Genomic DNA, 17,452 nt, shown 5'->3' with positions numbered 1-17,452 from the left:
GCAAAATAAGACTAAAAGAGATCTATCTTTTTCCCTCCTGAATAAAAATGTGTGGGAGTGCTGCCCATATATCCTTGCTATACAACATACAGATGCATTACGACACTATCTGTAGCTTGTACCATTTCCCGTATAGGAAAAAGCAGTGAGCATTTTCTGAAGGCTTGTAGAGAGGTCTACAATCCTCAGTGTGGGAAAGGTCCCACTGCACATACTAGCAGTAAGTATAGAATGTTTCTGAGCAAACATGGAGGGGGCAACTGAGGCAGGAAGTTCTCTTACCAGCTTCACTGGCTTCTCTCGATGGCGGTGACACATCAAATTCAAACTCCCCTCCAAGGCCACAAGCCAACACGGGCTGCACTAGGGATGGACCTGGCAATCTCTGTCATGGTCTTTTTTCAAGCCCAGTTCCCCACCCTCACCTTTCCAATTAGAATGAAAGAAAACAGACCCTGGAAGAAAGATACTATGACACTCCACAGCCTGTGGGTGCACCAATATTCATAATTTGAATATACATTTGATATTGCATATAAAGAATGCCATGTAAGGTACCATGGAAAAGGTTATGATCTGCTGAAACTCATTCTTCCATCTAAATATGTACATCTTCAATGCCTATGAAACTAAGAATTGTGTTGTATGGTTGTCACTAAAATATTCTGTGGGTTTGGGAAGCACCCAGATACTAGGTCTCCAAAGATAATAACCAGCAGGAAAACCATAACCCAAAAGGGTATCAAACAACCATTAACAGCCATTGTCCAATGAGGGAGTTACAATTCACTGACTCATTTTCACAAGGTCACACACAGTCACTCAAACAAAACATTTCTTTATTATTTTGAAATGATACTAAAACATTAACATATAATTATTTGATGCTGTATGCTTATACTCAGAGGCTCCATTAGGAAGAAGTTATTTTATTTTACTATATAATTCTTTTCTCAGTAAGATATCCACTGACAGAAATGGAAAACAGTGCATTAAATTACAATAAGGTAGATAATAGTATAAAGTTTATTTTTAATAGCAACCATACTGCACAATAGCACAGTAAGAAGTTCCCTCACTCATTATTATAATATCAATGTAAATGTTTAACCTGTGGTAAATGTAGGCCAAGAAGCAGCCAGGAGTCTCATGGAGAAAGACCCAAGGTCATCTGAAAAAGTAATTGACTGTTGTTACCCAGTCCACCCCCAAAATTGAGAGCAAATGTATTCCATTGATGACATCTGTGAAATCCAAACTGGTCAAAGAAGTCTGGTCTAAGGTTTGGATTCAGCAAAGAATCTATGAATGTGCTTAAATCAGGCATTAGTGATTCAAGCACGTTTATATACTTTGCTGAATTGGACCACAATGCAAAATTAATCGTAAGTAACAAAACATGCGAAGAGCATAAATCTCAAGAAACTTGGAGACATTTCCCCAGCGCATTATAACAATATTAATCTAAATTAAATCTGAGAATGGTTTAAAAAATCAGCTTGAAATGATGTGTTTAAAACTACAAATGAAAAGTACAGTTCATTTTAGTATCAGTCTCTGTGAAATTGTCAAATTTCTAATAATATGGTCCTTATGTGTTCTCTAACATATAATTTATCAAATATTTATTTAGCCCTAAAATAATTATAGCAAATACTTTCTCCCTTAAAGTATAATTTAATCAAGTGATTATCACAGTATATTAGGTGATTTTGTTTTACAGATCTGACTGTATATTTCTGTTAAATATATTTATTTAGCCAGCTGATCATGTTCTTTCTTGCTTCTTCAATGTAAGGTTTATCTTCAGGATTAATATCTTCTCTCTTGCGATGTACAAAACCATGAGTTTGTCCAGGGTAAATTTTAACTCTGTAATCAACTTTACAATGTTGTTTCAGTTGCTGCTCCAGTAGGGTGACCTGTAGCACAGAACATTCTTCTGTAAGAGATACTGATTTAACTTATTCTATCTTGCCAGGTCTCCTCTTACCAACTATTTGACTGAAAGATGTGAAGTATCCTCAGCCTGGTGCCTTTTCTACTAATTTCACACTCAAACCAACCTAGAGAAGAAAACTTTTTCTAAAATATGATTCTGTAAAATTATACTGTGACACTGTATACCCAACCAACCTATTTATGTCCAATAACAACTTAACAGACAACATTACAACATTACAATTGTAATCAAGACAATTTACTTGTTTATGAATTTCAATGAGATTTACTAGACTAGCAATCATTAATCCATTCATTGGTAGTACTAGAGCAGGCATGTCCAAAGTCCGGCCCGCGGGCCAATTGCGGCCCGTGTTCCGGTTTAATATGGCCCCCGCTTCCTCCCCCTCTCCTGGCTCCCCGGCGCTCTTTTGAACTGGCGCGCTCAGCGCGCCGCTTCCGGCCGCGCTGCCGCCCATGGCCTCCACAGTCCTAGAGCTTGCCCTGTAGGGCACGTCCGCAGCCCCGCTCCCCCGCTCGGCTGCAGGTTCGCCCTGCCCCCGGGCTGCCGTGAAGCCGGCGTGCCCTGCGCTCTCCGCCCGCCTCCGACCCCGCGGGCCCTCCTCCGCCTTGGGGCTGAGAGTGCGGGGACGGCCCTCACGCATGTTCACTTCTTCAAATCTGGCCCTCTTTGAAAAAAGTTTGGACACCCCTGTACTAGAGAGTAAGGGTTCATGCTCAGTTTACCAATATCCTTTTAGAAATTTAACAAATGTAAGCAAATTACTTTGTAGATGTTAATTTCCTGTCATGTCTTAATTGCCTCATATTTTGTACACAAATAGTAGTTAACCTTAATATCAACAACGTAAGATACTGCAGGAAACTAATAGTATTATTCTACAGTGCCTTCATCTTAATTATCTGTGTTACAACAAATGACTAGCTACTTTCTTATAGTGTAATCTGCTTACACACAGGAAATAAAAAATTAACTTCAAAGCAAATGTCTACAAACTATCCATATTGTCTCTTCTTTCTTAAATAGACCTAAGAAGACAGGATCAGGCCCAGGACTCCCTAGCAGGCTGACAAGCCTCCTCACAGAAATTGTCATTCATGAAAGTTTCAGAACCTACTAAACTCCAGAATTAACTAAGTGTGATATGTAACCATAAAGAGGTGAAGTGGTCCTATTCTGGCACCGGGGGGATTAATTCATTCTGTCAGACACAACTAGTCCTATTCCTTCCCCCTTGTAAGAAGTGTGGAAATGGAAAAGCAAGTAGAAGGGCAGGGCCTGGCAGTTCAGTGGGGATTAGATGTAATGTGTTTTTTTATGGCTGTGAATTTGGTAGGGCCCTACACATAAATATTCAAAGATAATGATGTAATCAGGCAAGGGCTCATTGCTTTATGAAGCACCTATATATTGCTGGACAGCTTACAGTTGTCTACAAAATAGTTTCATGAGAGGTAATTTTTTTTTAAGTCTTACTGTTTCCAAACAAACACCCTTACATTCAATAACCCTAACTGGAAAGTGAAGCATACAAAAGCTAGGAAATGTCAGATGTACGGTCGCCTGTGCAACTTACAACTCTACCACCTATACGTATTGACCACAATACAGTTTTTAATTAGATGAACACATACTGTTTTTTTCCACAAGACCTCAGTCTCTTTCAGCACATGGCCTTGATGGTGATAAGGCTGGGGAAAAATACTGCATCAGTCACTACCAAAGCTATGTGTAGTAAATGAGACTGGGGCCCACTGAACACAAATGTCAAATACATCTACAAAATCCCAGCCCCCAATCACTGTCACCAAACATCATTCACCCAGATGTCTGCATCTCAGTCCCTATTCCTAGGGAAGGCCTGGGAAAACAGCTGAGCCCTGCAATATCATGACTGTCACCTAAATCCAAGCTTTGGTGGACCAAGATGGGAAGTGAGTTCCTTAGCCAGTAAGTCTACTCAGAGAAGGCTTCACTCCCGGTTACAGCAAAGGGACAGCCTGAGCAACCCCAAAGGGTCAAAACTGCTATGACATCTCAAGGGAGGGGTGTGATTTGGGGAAAAGCTGTTGACTTGCGTCACTAATACCAATTCTGAGGGGAAACAGGAAGAACTTTTAAAATACCATTTCTTGTTTTGGTCTTGGTTTTTTGGTCCTTCACTCATCTTAGACAATGAAAACAGAGCTAGTCAACTTCCAGTTTCTTCTCTCACTCTTTGTTTCTCATACAGTACCACTAGGCTATTCTGTGTTTCAGGTCTCAAGGCTGATGGGATGGGTTACAGTCTGAAAATAAAAAAAACTTACAGCAGAGGTTTCACTTAGAAAGCAACTTACTTGGTCAAGAGGAATGACATTGTCTTTTTCGCCAAAAATGAAAAACGTCGGGTTCAGTAATTTGTATCTATCATCAGAATCCCTGATTATTCCTAGGAAATATTTTTTAAAGTGTTTAAAATGATACAAATCTCAAGGTGAAATCTATATTCAAGCACAAAAATTTTCTTTGCTTTAGCAATAGTAATTTGTGTTTCATATTCAAATGTTTTTGCACTGAACACTAGGTATACATCAACTTTAAAATCACACAATTTATATCATAGCTAAAAACTCCATTGAGACACTCAGACTAAATCCCCTCAGAACTAAACCCTCAAGCAAAAAACTGAATATTTGAATTAATAAAATTTGCAAGCTATCCTGCATGTCAATAGGCTATTTTGGACCAATGGGGGAACCAAATTCTAGAACAGGGATAGCCAACCCATTTAACAAAGAGAGCCAAAACAGCAGCAGAAAAAAATGCGAAAAGCCGCATCAGAATTGTCAAGGAAAAAAAAGCCCTCCAAAACAGAATTGTCGAGCAAAAACAAAACAAAATTTTTTTTAAAGGAGGCTGCCTCTTTAAGATGGCCACCATCTTGGGCGCCATTTTTAAAACCCTGCAGCGCTGACCAGGTAAGCACAAGGAAGCCGGGGAGGAACCGGGGGGGCCATTTGGGGGAGCGCAGGAGCGGCTTCGCAAGCCGCACTTTTGGGGGGCAAGACCTGCAGGTTGGCCACAGCTGTTCTAGAGTAAACAGTCCAAGAATTACAATCTGGGACTTTTAGCAAGGATAACTCAGCTGATCTCAGCTTTTGTAATTGAGCGTAAGGAGAAAAGTAGGTCCATATCTGAAAGGAAATATTACAACTTCTTTGCCAACTCAAGATGAAACAAAGCATTCTTGGCCACCGCAGTCAGACCTATCACTCATCTGTAAGTGAGCATGATTGCATACCCACACACTCTGCACTTACCATAGACAGACACACCTGCCTTTAACTCAGGATATTTCATCATCAGGTGATGTACAACAATTCCACCCCAGCAAAACCCAACAACACCGATCTTCTTTGTGCTGCATTGCTGCTTTAGATAGTTCAAGACAACATCAGCTTCCCTTTAACATATAAACAAAAAAGAACTAAGGAATCCATAGTAGAAACAGTCCCTGAAAATACAAAAGTACACAAAACTGTCCCTGCTTTTCTCATACAGTGTTTTTAACTTATATATGCATTTTGTTTAGATTTTCCAGCCTGGGATTGGAGTTGATAATCTAAAATGCAGGCTGGCAACCATAACCCAAGTTTACAATAGAGACTGGAACTAATTCATCCAGAAGTAGGCAAATGAGAGGGAGACCTGAATAACACACAATGGAAATAAATAAAAATGTGGGGAAATGGTCATTTATTATGCTACAGATCTCGGAGGCTTAAGAATTAAAATTTATTTGGGAAGGTGGCTCAATTCTTATCTTGTATATTAGAATTTTTATAAGTGAGAGAGCAGTTTCTTTCTAAGTTCCCTCCATGCTGCGTGCCCACCTAGCGGGCTTCAGGTGTCCTCCCCTCACTGCTGCATCGCTCCTGCCCTCTGCCTTGGAGTTCTTGGCCAGCTGCTCCTGGGAGCCTTCCTGCTTGATGTGCAGAGCAGGAGTGGAGGAGGGAGCACTAATGTTAGGGTGTTTGTCCCCCGCCCCCAACACCCAGTACCCGAGCTCCACAGCAGTGGTCCCCAATGCGGTGCCCAAGGGTGCCCGCTGGGGCATTTATGTGCACTCGCTGAGTGATCAGCGCTGGCCCAAGCCATTCTTGCGCCCCGGGCCCCAGGAGCGCAGCGCATGTGCGGTGCCAGCCCTGGGCGCATGGCACATGCACGGCCCCGCCCCCCGGACACGCGGCGCATGCACAGCCCCGCCCCCGGCACGTGGTGAATGAGCGGCCACGCCCCCGGGCACCCAGCAGCCCCAAAAGGTTGGGGATCACTACTCCACAGATTGGGTAAGGGGGATGTGACAGGGTTTAGGAGTGGGACCCACCGAGCAGGCTTCAGATCAGTGAGTGTCCATCTACTTAAAAGGGCAGTGTACTTAAAGGAGCAAGCTGTCTCTCTCACCTCCCCCTTACCCTGGTGTCTCTCTCTCTCTGACCCAGGCCCATTCAGAAAAGCTGGGCTGGGGGCGGGCTATGGCTCCTGATGAGGTGGCGGGGGCAGTGCTGCCTGGCAGTGCTCTGGGGGAGAGGGGCGCACAGCTCAATGAATTAGCGGGAGGGAGCAGGATGTGCGTAGGGAGGGAGGAAGTAGGGTAGGGTGTATGTGGGGATGGGCAGAGTGGTAAGGGGGAATGGCGGTGGTGAGGGGACATATAGGAATAGAGTCGGGGGATGGGCAGTGTGGGGAGGTGTTAGGGAAGGATGGGGGTGTAGGAATGGAGGCAGGGGGATCAAATTCAAGTACAAGTTGATGCGGGCAGAAGAACCAGGGCTGACCCAGCCTTGGCCCAACGGCGTAGGGGGAGGGGGCAGGCTGGGGCTATCAAACCTCAGCCCAGCCCTCCCCGAAGGCCAGGAGGAGAGACAGGGCTGCCTATGCAGAGAGAGGGGGGTTGGCGAGAATAGTGAGCAGGGGCACAGCCCATTACTGGTATTTTTAAAAATATTTTATATCTAGGTTTTTTGTTTCTACTGGGAAACACATCAGCTCAATATAGTGCATATAACAAAATTCATTTTGAGTGTAGATGGAAAAAATTAGAAGGGACATTAGTCTCCATTGAATGCCATTAACTAAATAATTATTAAACTGATAGTAACTGTAATTTAGCTCTGACACAAAATGTTAAGTGTACTGCAAGAAGTGAAGTGTAACAAACCTGGAAAAGGTCAGTGTCCCTGACAGCTGAAACCCAAGCAGAAAATACTTGGTGTCTGTCCCCTAATGTTATGGATGATTGATTGAGATGTCAACCCCTTGAGAAATTATGCTGTGTGAGGCTTTTCAGATACGCTGGAGGAACCAAGGAAACCTTTCCACATAGCCTTAAAATATCAATATGTTTCAATTGATCAGACTCAGAAAAAGACTTCTGCCTTCGGCACTTTGGCTGTCTCCTCTCCAACTTCATCTCACAGGTTATTTATAAGCCCTTGTGACCTGAGAGGAGGAAGCTGGTGGACACAATGTTGTGCAGCTACTGCAGCAACATCAGGGTATGTCTACACAGCAAGACAAAAGTTGAATTAAGATATGCAACTTCAGCTACGTGAATTGTATAGCTTAAATCAAAATAGCTTAACTCAGCTTTTGGCGCTCTCTACATAGTAGGAAGTCGAAGGAAGAACACTCTTCCTTCGACTTTCCTTACTCCTCGTGAAATGAGGGTGACAGGAGTCAGAGTAAGAAGTCCTCCAGCTTGATATTATTTCAAAGTAGCTTGCTGTGTAAACATACACTTTGCTATTTCGAAATAACGTCAGTTATTCCAAAATAATGCTGCTGTGTAGACATGCCCTCAGAGAGCAAGACTCTATAATAAAGTCCTACCATTAACATTATCTCTGATGGAAGAGCAATCTTCTTCCGTTAACGCAGCCTGGTGCCCTCCACCACCAAAGGTGGATCATGTAAACCAGGCTTGTAGATTCAAACCAAAGAAAAGAACAGCTGATTCCATGAGGGTGGAATATCCATCCTTCTGACACCTTACTTGTCTATTTTTCTGGCATCTCGAGTTTTCAGCCATTCACCAAAAGTGGACCAGTCATCAGAAGGATTCCAAGGTTCTTTTCCCACAAAAAAGTCTGGGCAGATGGCTCTGTGAGAAAAATCAACATGAGTTCACTTATCAAATCCTGAGATGTTTTATGGTCTTTTAAAAATAAGAAATGTTTCCATTTATCTGTGATATGGCAGTGATTTCACTCCCTTCTATTTTGTTCTTTGTTAAATATTAATAATACTTTTTCAAAAGTATAAATAATTATTTGAAATATATATAAGATTTTCTTAACAATACTCCTTTAATCACAAACTCATGTACCATGAAAATGGGGATAGAAATACTCCCTTTTTCCAATCCTTTGTCTATCTTGAATATTTAGACTGCTCACAAAATCTGAAATTTGGACTATTTGGACTTCAGCATTTGAGTTTGACCATTTATTTCATTTGGCCATTCTAAATGCCAGCTAATTACAATTTTATTTTTCCTGAAAACTTTTCAGGAAAAAACAGTGTGTCTTATTATGTGTTTTACAATGTCTAGCATAGTGGGACCCAATCTGATATGGGGTTTGAAGGTGCTACAGTAATATAAACAATACAATTGTAATTAGTTGGCATTTAGAATGACTAAATGAAATAAATGGTCAAACTCAAATACTGAAGTCCAGATGGTCCAAATTTCAGAATTTGTGGGCAGTGTCTTGCCATCAGTGCCTATACACAGAAGTTCTCATTTAATGTAATGCGAAGTTCTATTTACAAACTGATGACACAAGCTGGCCCTGTATTATTAATCTTAACATGAGATTTAAACATAAGTCATACATAATGTCACTTAAATCAGACTCGTATTTGCAGAATGAATTTGTCACCCAGGACTGCACTATAAATATTGAACAGATTCCTCTCCATGGGAGCAAGCCTGTTGAGATTACACAAGGTATTTTCCTCAGGGCCCTGAAATTCAGTCTCTGGGGTTTCCTGCCTTAGTGATACCTGGGGGGGGGGGGGGGGGGAGGAGAGGACACCTAAAATAAACTCCTGTGTTCCTACCACTGGATGGTAATATTCCAGTCCAACCAGTCACCTCCTGCATATCTTGGTAACTGGCTGAGTACACAGACAGGAAAGGAAGCCAAAAGTTGCCTGCCTGCCAGCTTTCCACTTCCTCTCCAACCTTGCAACCAAAGTGAAAAAATCAACCTCTCTCCCAATCAGAAATTAGCAGGCAGAGAGACAGTGAGCTACAGACCGAAAGTGGACAAGCTTTGGAGCATACAAGCAGAAAATTCGTACCCTGCTGATTGACACAATCAGCTATGAAACCTCAATCAGCCAATAGGGAGGTAGATACTAGCTCCAAAAGTTGATCTCAGTAGACATTTGAGATTAATAAATGTCTTAGCTGCCATAATTTTAAATTCACTTTTCTCAGTGGGCTAAAGCCAGTGATGGGGGCCAGCATTCAAAACCAGAAAATTACGAAATTAGACACAAGCCCTCTTTTCTGAAGCACAATTCAAGTCTCAGCTCCTCAGGTGTAGTTGTAATTACACAATAATTATCTGCATGCAGCACATGGATTTGCTACAAATTGATACCACACTGTTGGATTTAACTCCTATGAACCTCAGAAGCTTGGGACAAGCTGGGAACAGGGGAAGGATTGTATGCAGTGCACTAAAAAAGAAAACCCCTCATGCTGTTCAGATTGAAAGATGTTTTATTTTAGAATTTACAAAATCTAATATGAACACATACTTATTATCATTGTTCAATTAAATTTCACTCAAAGCTGTTTAATTTTTTTTAATCACTCAAGTTGTTGGACATTTAAAATAAACAGCCTTGCTGGAGCTTCTGGTAGTGCACTGCACCTTGACATTTCTCAGAACTCTTGTTGTGCAGCATATTCTGAGAACTTCAGCAGCCTATGCAGAGACCTGCTGGATTCTGCAGTCTCTCCAGGGAGATTCCACTTTTTGACCTTTTGTCGTCTTTGTTCTAAATATAAGGCATTCTCTGTGTGACATGAAGACACCACACACCAGGTAATAATTTGGACCTAGCGAACTTGAGAATGTCTCTTTAGGGGGAAAAAAACAATACAAAAATTGCTTACGTGTATCCATTAGCTGCCAGCATGTCGACTACATATCTGGTATTTGGGAGTTGCCATCCAAATATATCTTGAATCACAATCACAGCTTTTTCCGTGCTGACGGATGGTTTGCAAACATATGCCTTGATGTGCTCAACTTGCACTTCCTGCCCAAGGCCCCCATACTCAAACCTGTCTCCAATGTCACATGGGCAAGGTCTCGCTTCATTGGCCATCTGAAAATCTGACAGGAAGGTAAAAGGACAGGAAGTTTGAAGGGCAAAAATTAATGTATCTTCAAACTACTGTAACTGATCCCACTAGAGGGCATCATTGCAAACTCCATAATACAAAGTGCCCTCTAGATGTCTGCTAATAGGGTATTCTGTGTACCATGAGTTCAGAGGCATATGCTTTAGCAGTGAGGGGAAATCGTGGCTAGTCAGTGGGCTGCATGAGTGGCTCTCCATCTCAATGGGCTGCAAGATTGTACTAACCAAGACAGTCTCCCAGGTTAAGGCAGTTTTTTTAACTGCATTTGTGTACCTAGAATTTACGGGATGTTCCGACTGAACTATAGCAGCATTTGGATTCAGAGGGAGCTCACTGCTCGCACAGTCAATACCATATGCAATCAGCATGCACCTCACTTTCCATGCCCTTGTTTTACATGCATGTCATTTTAGTAATACTGGTAGGGGGAAAAAATGGTATGAACGAAAACCCGCAGAATATGGCAACCCTGTGCACGGGCAATGGTAAACAAACACCCCAACAGGCCACACACAGAACACCCTTAAGTGGCCCGCAACTATGCTATCGGCAGTCCATGCACCAGGCTTTATGAGTCAAAACTGAACTAGGCGGTCTTCTTCTTCCCTTTTTTTTTTTTTTTTTTTTTTTGAGGTTTGTCCACGGTCTAGCACAGGGACAAAACCAGATGTGATTTTGTCTGGTATTGGATGGGGACACCATTCTACCCTCTCTAGCTCTTAAAATGCCCCCATGTGCTATTCCAGACACGAGAAAAGTCACATTGCTTGAGAGGCAGTAGCCCTCAGAGGGACATCATAAATACTCATGGAGTTCAAGTGTTCAGGAGAGAAGTATGCTTGAGGACAAATAAATGCCATGAGTGCACTCACTCTAACAGCTACAGTGCCCAGCTCTCTGCTTATGGTAGTCCAGTGTAGGGGCAACTGTGTTTCATTGTGCTCACTCCACACCATACTCTGGCCATTCATATGTGTTACCATCTCACTCCTCTTGCCTACAGACTGCTTGGTTCTATGCACCCTTTGTCCAGCCTTCAGTCCCAGCTCATTCTGCCTGCCACCCAGCCTTCCCTCCACAGAGCTAGCAGTAAGGCTGCTGCTCCTATTCACATGTCTGGACACTTCAAAGCTCATTGTGTTACTTCCTTTTCATGCACCCAAGAGCCTTCTTCTGACTAGATCTTTTCCCTCCAGCTCTATCAGGGTGAGCACTAAGTACCCAGTAATGAGCCAGCAAGTTTGTTACACTTCGCATCTAACTCAAATTAGGCTGGTTTTAAAAAAAAAGAGTCTGAGGACATCAGCAGTGTCTTAAAGTCCCTTCTGCACCTGTTTCTGTTCTGCCCTCCAGATGACTCCAGTTGGCTTCTCTCAGGAGGGTCTTGCTTTCCCAAGTGCACATACCTGGGAATGCCCGGTGGGGGCAGAGGGAGGGGGTTGATGCCTTTGAGGAGCAAGGGATGGGGGAGGCAATGTTCCCCGCCAGCTGTGCGTGTTCTGATAATCAGCTAGGCAGCGAATCTCTCCTAGGCAGCCACTCATGTGCTCAGCTTACAAGGAACACTGGTAGGGGAAGCGGGAATCTCTCCTCGCAATTCTGCCTTGAGTAATTTCTCTTGGAAGCAGCAGAGGGAAATTTAAGGTGAATTTGGTTTGACTTCAGAGAAATATGTAACTCAAGCACAAAGCTGTGAATAGCCAAACACCTCAGATAAATGTTTCCCCTCAGACAGTGGAAAAAACCACCCTTCTTTATTACTCAATGGCTACAGAAAGTCAGCTCCACCACCACCAAGTATGGGCAAATGGGTTCTTTTGAGAATCCCTGGGGGAAAATTCCTCAGAGCAGCTCTCTGTCTGTGTTACTTGTTGAGGGGGAAACTGCAGCACCTGTGGAAATTCACCTGAGTGTTTCTGAGTCAGTTTGCCAGTGCGGACCTCACCGCTAAAATGCTCAGTGAACACTACCCCTCAAAAAAAGACACCAAATGGGAAATGGATTTTGGTGAGATCCTGCTATTTAGACAGAAGGTGAATGAGTAAGGACATTATATTTATCTCCACATACCTTTTGTTCCACCCAACATGGAGTTGGGTTAGAGTTAGATACTTGCAACAGTGCTAAAATCTAGAAAATTTCCTATCCCTTCTCCTTCATCTCATTCCGTCCAGTGTTACCAACCACCATCCCTCAGCCTACTTCCCCCGTGGAACTCCTCTCTCCTGCTCCCCATCCCCAAAGCCAACCCCTCATCACAGACACTGGCCCACAAGGGATATAGGCCAGGGCACATACTAATATCAGAGGGAGTAACTGTCACCAGTTAGGAAGAAACTACGATTCCCCACAACAGTCTGAAGACAGACTCCAAGTTGCTAAATAGGGAGCATTTCAAGGGTTCTCCTATCTATGCTGCTACACTGTGAAGCATTAGAGGAAGAAGTTTACTGGCTTCTAGGGCCAAATGTGACCCGACAGCATCCATTTAATGCTGTTTCTTAATTGATGTGTATCTGGGTTGCACACGGTGTTTTTGTTTAATGAAGTTCATTTTAATGTGAATTTACACCATTTGATTCATTTAAATTTAACAAATAATAAATTGTTCCCATGTGATTAATCCAGCCCTCTGGAATTAGTGCTGACTTAAGGAGAGTGGATTCCATTAAGTAGCTTGGCATAGCACTACTTCTATTTGTTTTTATGGTAGAAAAGAATCTTAGTTTACTATGACTACCATGCACATAATACCCCCAGGATACAGTTCACAAGTTGCTGTTTAGAACTGGCTGGTTTATCAAGTTCTAATAATATCCCAAAGGCAACATCATTTGGCAACCTTTAGGGAGCAAAAGGTTGGCATGCTGGATCTTGCAAATAAAACTTTTATGTGCGAAAAAAATACAGTAGGTGGATCATGCAGTATCTGCATTTGTTAGCCACAATCAAGTCACTGATGATCCACTCACCATGGTGTTTTGAAGGGAGTCCTGAACTCTACATTTTGTCACAGCACTGCTGGCTAGGTTATGGCAATGCATCATGCTTTGGTTTAAATGTAAACAAAATTTCAGAGGCATCAGCTTGTGCAAAGAGCTGCCAAGATCCCTCTGGCCACCTTACATCATTGCATTAATCTACCTATCTATTACAGTTCAAAGGATTAGTTATTATATTTAAAGCTGGATTATACCAGCTACTTCAGATCTCCTTCTCATGCCCAGTAATGACAGTTATGATCTGTGGATCCATCTTGTGGACATTTCCTGGAATGAATAAATGCATGACATACATTAGCCACATTGCTCAATGCATTACTAGAAGGCTCTCAGATACTAAAGTGATGAGGGTGGTACAAGAACGTACATAGAATAGAATAGACTAGAACAAACAGTTTCCTTGTCTGAGCCCAACAGCAGGGAATTATCATTTGAAGGTGTCCTATATTGTGGATATGCCCCCTTAGATGCTACTTAGAGCTCATACTAAGTGATCATTAGAGCTCAATGCAAGGCATATTTATATATGCAGGCTTTTAATGAAATACTGGCAATTTTAATGTTAACTAAATTTTAATGTTAACTAAAGTCCAGTTCCTACTGGTTCTCAACCAGAAGTATGCAGATGTCTTCCAGGGGTACATTAACTCATTTACATATGTGTTTCATTTTACAACAGGCTACATAGAAAGTACTAGTACAAAATAAAATATCATACCGACAATAACTTATTTATATTGCTCTCTCTATTATTTACTAAAGTGTAAGTACAATATTTATATTCCAAATTATCTGTAATTTTATGATAAAAATGAGAAAATAGGCAATTTTTTGGGAATAGTGCCCATGTCTGAATAAAAAATGGTGTGTAGAGAAAGGGACACAATTTTGGGAACATGTACATGGAGTCTGCACACTTCCTGCAAGCTCCCTGACTATGCCCATCAGGTTTTGAGGATTAGAGGTGGGACAGGAAGGAAAAGGATCAGTGATGCAGCCATCACTATCTATCGCTCTCCATCGGTCATTAGCACTTCCAGAGCTGGGATGTGGGAGCAACTTCCCAAATGCCACAGCAGTCATTACAGATCAGCTTTAGCACAGCTTAACAATTTAAGGGGGGAGTGTTAATGCCTCATCCCAAGTACCCATGGATGGGAATCCCCTGCACTAAATCCAACACTCAGACTTAGCATGTGCAGGAAGATTTAGGCCTCACAGAATAGGTTTCACATATTCATAGATTCCAAGGCCAGAAGGGCTTAAAAATGATCATGCAGTCTGACCTCCATGACAACACAGGCCATGAAACTCTCTCAAAATAGTTCCATCCTAGGGCTTTGCTTTTAGAAAAATAGCCAATCTTCTCAACTGAAAAAATGGCAGTGAGCTCTTCTGCAAAGTTAGTTTATGTACCCTTACTGGTCACTGTAAGATATGTCTCCTCCTCTGTACCCAGTCCAAAGGATAGGTGTTTGTGTCAGCCCCCAGCTACAGATCATGATTCTTAAGTTCAAACTGTGGAGACTCCTGTTTTAGTTCTGGAGTTACCCAGTGTTGGCGAAGATGGTGGCTGTTGTACATCTAATCTCTGTCATTCTGTTTTGTTTTGTTTTTTAAAGTCATTCCGGGCTGCTGTGGAGATACAGGCTGTATGAAAGATATTGTATTTATGTTTCCAAGATGTCTTTTTAAGAGATAATTTAACTGAACTTACCAATAGGAAGTCAATCTAAATTTGGGATTGACAACAGTATGGGGGGCTGGCTGCCTCCCTTCTTCTCCAGATTGTATGCTTACCTGAAAACCAACAGAAACATTTTGCCACTACTGCCCTTTCCCACTTTCTTAAGAAACCCATTTCATTGGCATTGTTATAAAAAAGCTTGAAGCATTCAAGGAGCTGATAAGACACACTCTGCTGTTGTCCCAGTGCAGTGGTTCTCAGACTCTGCATTGGGACCTCCAAGTGGGTCACAGCTGGTTTTACTGAGTCACCAGAGCTAAGGAGAGATTTGCTAGGGCCCAGCCCAGGGCTTCAGCCCTGTTGTCAGGACTCAGGCTTCAGCCCTGTGCAGTGGGTCTCAGATTACAGGCCTCCTGCTCAGGTGTAGGAGCTTCGGTGGCGGGGGGAGGGAGTGTCACATACTAATTTTTGTTGTCAGAAAAGGGGGAGAGACAGCTCATTGACGTCTGAAAACTCCCCCCTCCCCTCCTCCGTCCTAGCAAGGATCTGTATAGCAGGGATGACCAGGCAACGCCCTGAGTGCCCCAGGGCGCAGTCACAAGGGCTGGCATCAGCACGGCCTGGCTGTCGGCAGCTGTTCCCTGCCTGCTGCTCTGGGATCGCAGCCGGGCGGAATCGGGCCCCGCCCCAGGCTCCGGGGCTACAGGGACTTGGCTTGAACGTAGCGGGCTTCTCGCTGCCGCACTCCGAGTAGCTCCCGGGACCCGGCTCCGGCCCGCGGAGACTCGCTGCTGCGCCCGCCCCCGACCCACCTGGCCGCGGATCGCCCCTTCCAGCGCCCTGCGGAGCAGCCCGCCCGCCGCGACACGCCCGGGCTGGGGGGAGGAGACTCCGCCCCATGGCGCGGCGGGGCGGGGCTCTCTGCAGGCCCGGCCCCCTCCCGGCTCACCCCGCAGCCGGTGGCCACAGAGACCGAGGGGCGGGAGGCCAGGCGCTGCGGGACGAGCTTGCTCCTGCGTCTGGGCCAGGCCAGTGACCGCTGCTCCTGGCCCTGTGGCGGCAGGCAGAGGGGCAGGCGGTGCGCCGCTCCGGCAAGAACTGGCTGGCGCGCTCCGCTGCAGGCTGGCGCCGGCCCGGTAGCCAGGCAGGTGCAGGAGGGGCCGGCTGGGGGAAGGTGTAGGAGCTGCGCGCGCTCCCAGCCCCGCGTCCGCGCCTGACCTGCTGCCCCACTCTGGCTGGGCAGCACACCTGCCCCTGGGAAGGGAACCACAACCAACGGGAGATGCGCGGCAGGCTCCTGCGGGAAGAGTCAGGCCGCCCCTGCCTTGGAGCCAAGGGATAATACCTCACTGCTTCTAGGAAGCCCTCTCCCAGCGCCTGCACCCCTTTCCCCTTTCCGCCTTCCAACCCACTGTCCCAGCCCTAAGCCTCCCATTGCACCCCTGCCTCTACCTCGGTCCCCACCTAAGCCCCCTCCTGGAGCCTGGACCCTACACCCTGTCCTGAGCCCCCTCCTGCACCCAACTCCCAGAGCCTGCACTTCATACCCTTTCCTGCCCTACCCCTGAACCCCTTGACATACCCAAACTCTGTGCCCAGGCAAGAGCCCGTAAGTCTTCCCTGATTGTTCAGCCCCCTGGCCTGAGCCCTCCTGCCCCGAATCCTGCACTTCCTCCTGCCCAGAGCCCCCACCCTCTGCCCTGACTCCTGTACCTCACCCCTTGTCCTCAGCCCCCCACACCTCTCAGTGCCCTGCCCTGACTCCTGCACCACCCACCCCCTGCCCTGATCCCCCCCCCCCAATCTCTGCCCTGACTTCTGCACCCTGCACATACACATCCCCTTGTCCTGAAGGACCTGAGCAATGCCAGATAAATCTAGTAAATTTATAACACAACACTATATATTGTGTATATATATCAATTCAGGAGTAGAATTATAAACCTTAAGATTTCAATATCTGCACAGAAGAGAAAATGCACAACTTCCAGTAACAATGGAAAAGTCTTAGAGCTACAACTTTAAAATCAACAAGCAGTCCTTTGGCACCTTAGGGCACGTCAAAACTAAGGGCAAGGTCAACTTAAGATCTGCAACTCCAGCTACTCGGAAGGTTGATAGTAGTAAAATCCCCCATCTGCTTTCCTTATTCCTCATGAGGAGCAGGACTACTGGGGCTGACAGGAGCACCCTCTCAGTTCAAATTAGCAGGTCTTCACTAAACCAGTTAAATCAAACTCTGGAAGATCGACTGTGGCAGTGTCAATCTTCTCCATAGTGCAGACATGGCTTCAGAAACTAACAAATATATCATGAGCTTTCGTGGGTAAAACCCACTTCATCAGATGAGTTGTAATGGAAATTATAGAATG

The 17,452-nt window shown here is 44.4% G+C and overlaps 1 protein-coding gene across 2 annotated transcripts; it reads right to left on the bottom strand.

Moving 5' to 3' along the window:
- Positions 1-822: 822 nt before the first annotated feature.
- On the bottom strand, positions 823-16,043 carry LOC106731247 (carboxymethylenebutenolidase homolog). 2 transcript variants are annotated; one of them, XM_075921477.1, is made up of 7 exons: positions 15,893-16,043; positions 15,111-15,193; positions 10,140-10,362; positions 8,001-8,108; positions 5,266-5,408; positions 4,303-4,394; positions 823-1,922 (listed from the first exon to the last, which is right to left on the bottom strand). In XM_075921477.1, the coding sequence occupies exons 3-7, from the start codon at positions 10,352-10,354 to the stop codon at positions 1,743-1,745; spliced, it is 738 nt and encodes a 245-aa protein (XP_075777592.1). In that variant the 5' UTR covers positions 10,355-10,362; positions 15,111-15,193; positions 15,893-16,043; the 3' UTR covers positions 823-1,742. The 2 variants fall into 2 exon arrangements, with proteins under 2 accessions (XP_075777592.1, XP_075777591.1); XM_075921476.1 differs by lacking the exon at positions 15,111-15,193 and having other exon boundaries at positions 15,893-16,009.
- Positions 16,044-17,452: the final 1,409 nt, after the last annotated feature.

This window comes from Pelodiscus sinensis, chromosome 2 (assembly GCF_049634645.1).
Source record: "Pelodiscus sinensis isolate JC-2024 chromosome 2, ASM4963464v1, whole genome shotgun sequence".
NCBI lineage: Eukaryota > Metazoa > Chordata > Testudines > Trionychidae > Pelodiscus > Pelodiscus sinensis.
Note: the sequence above shows the minus strand (reverse complement) of the source record. Positions and strands in the feature narration are given on the sequence as shown.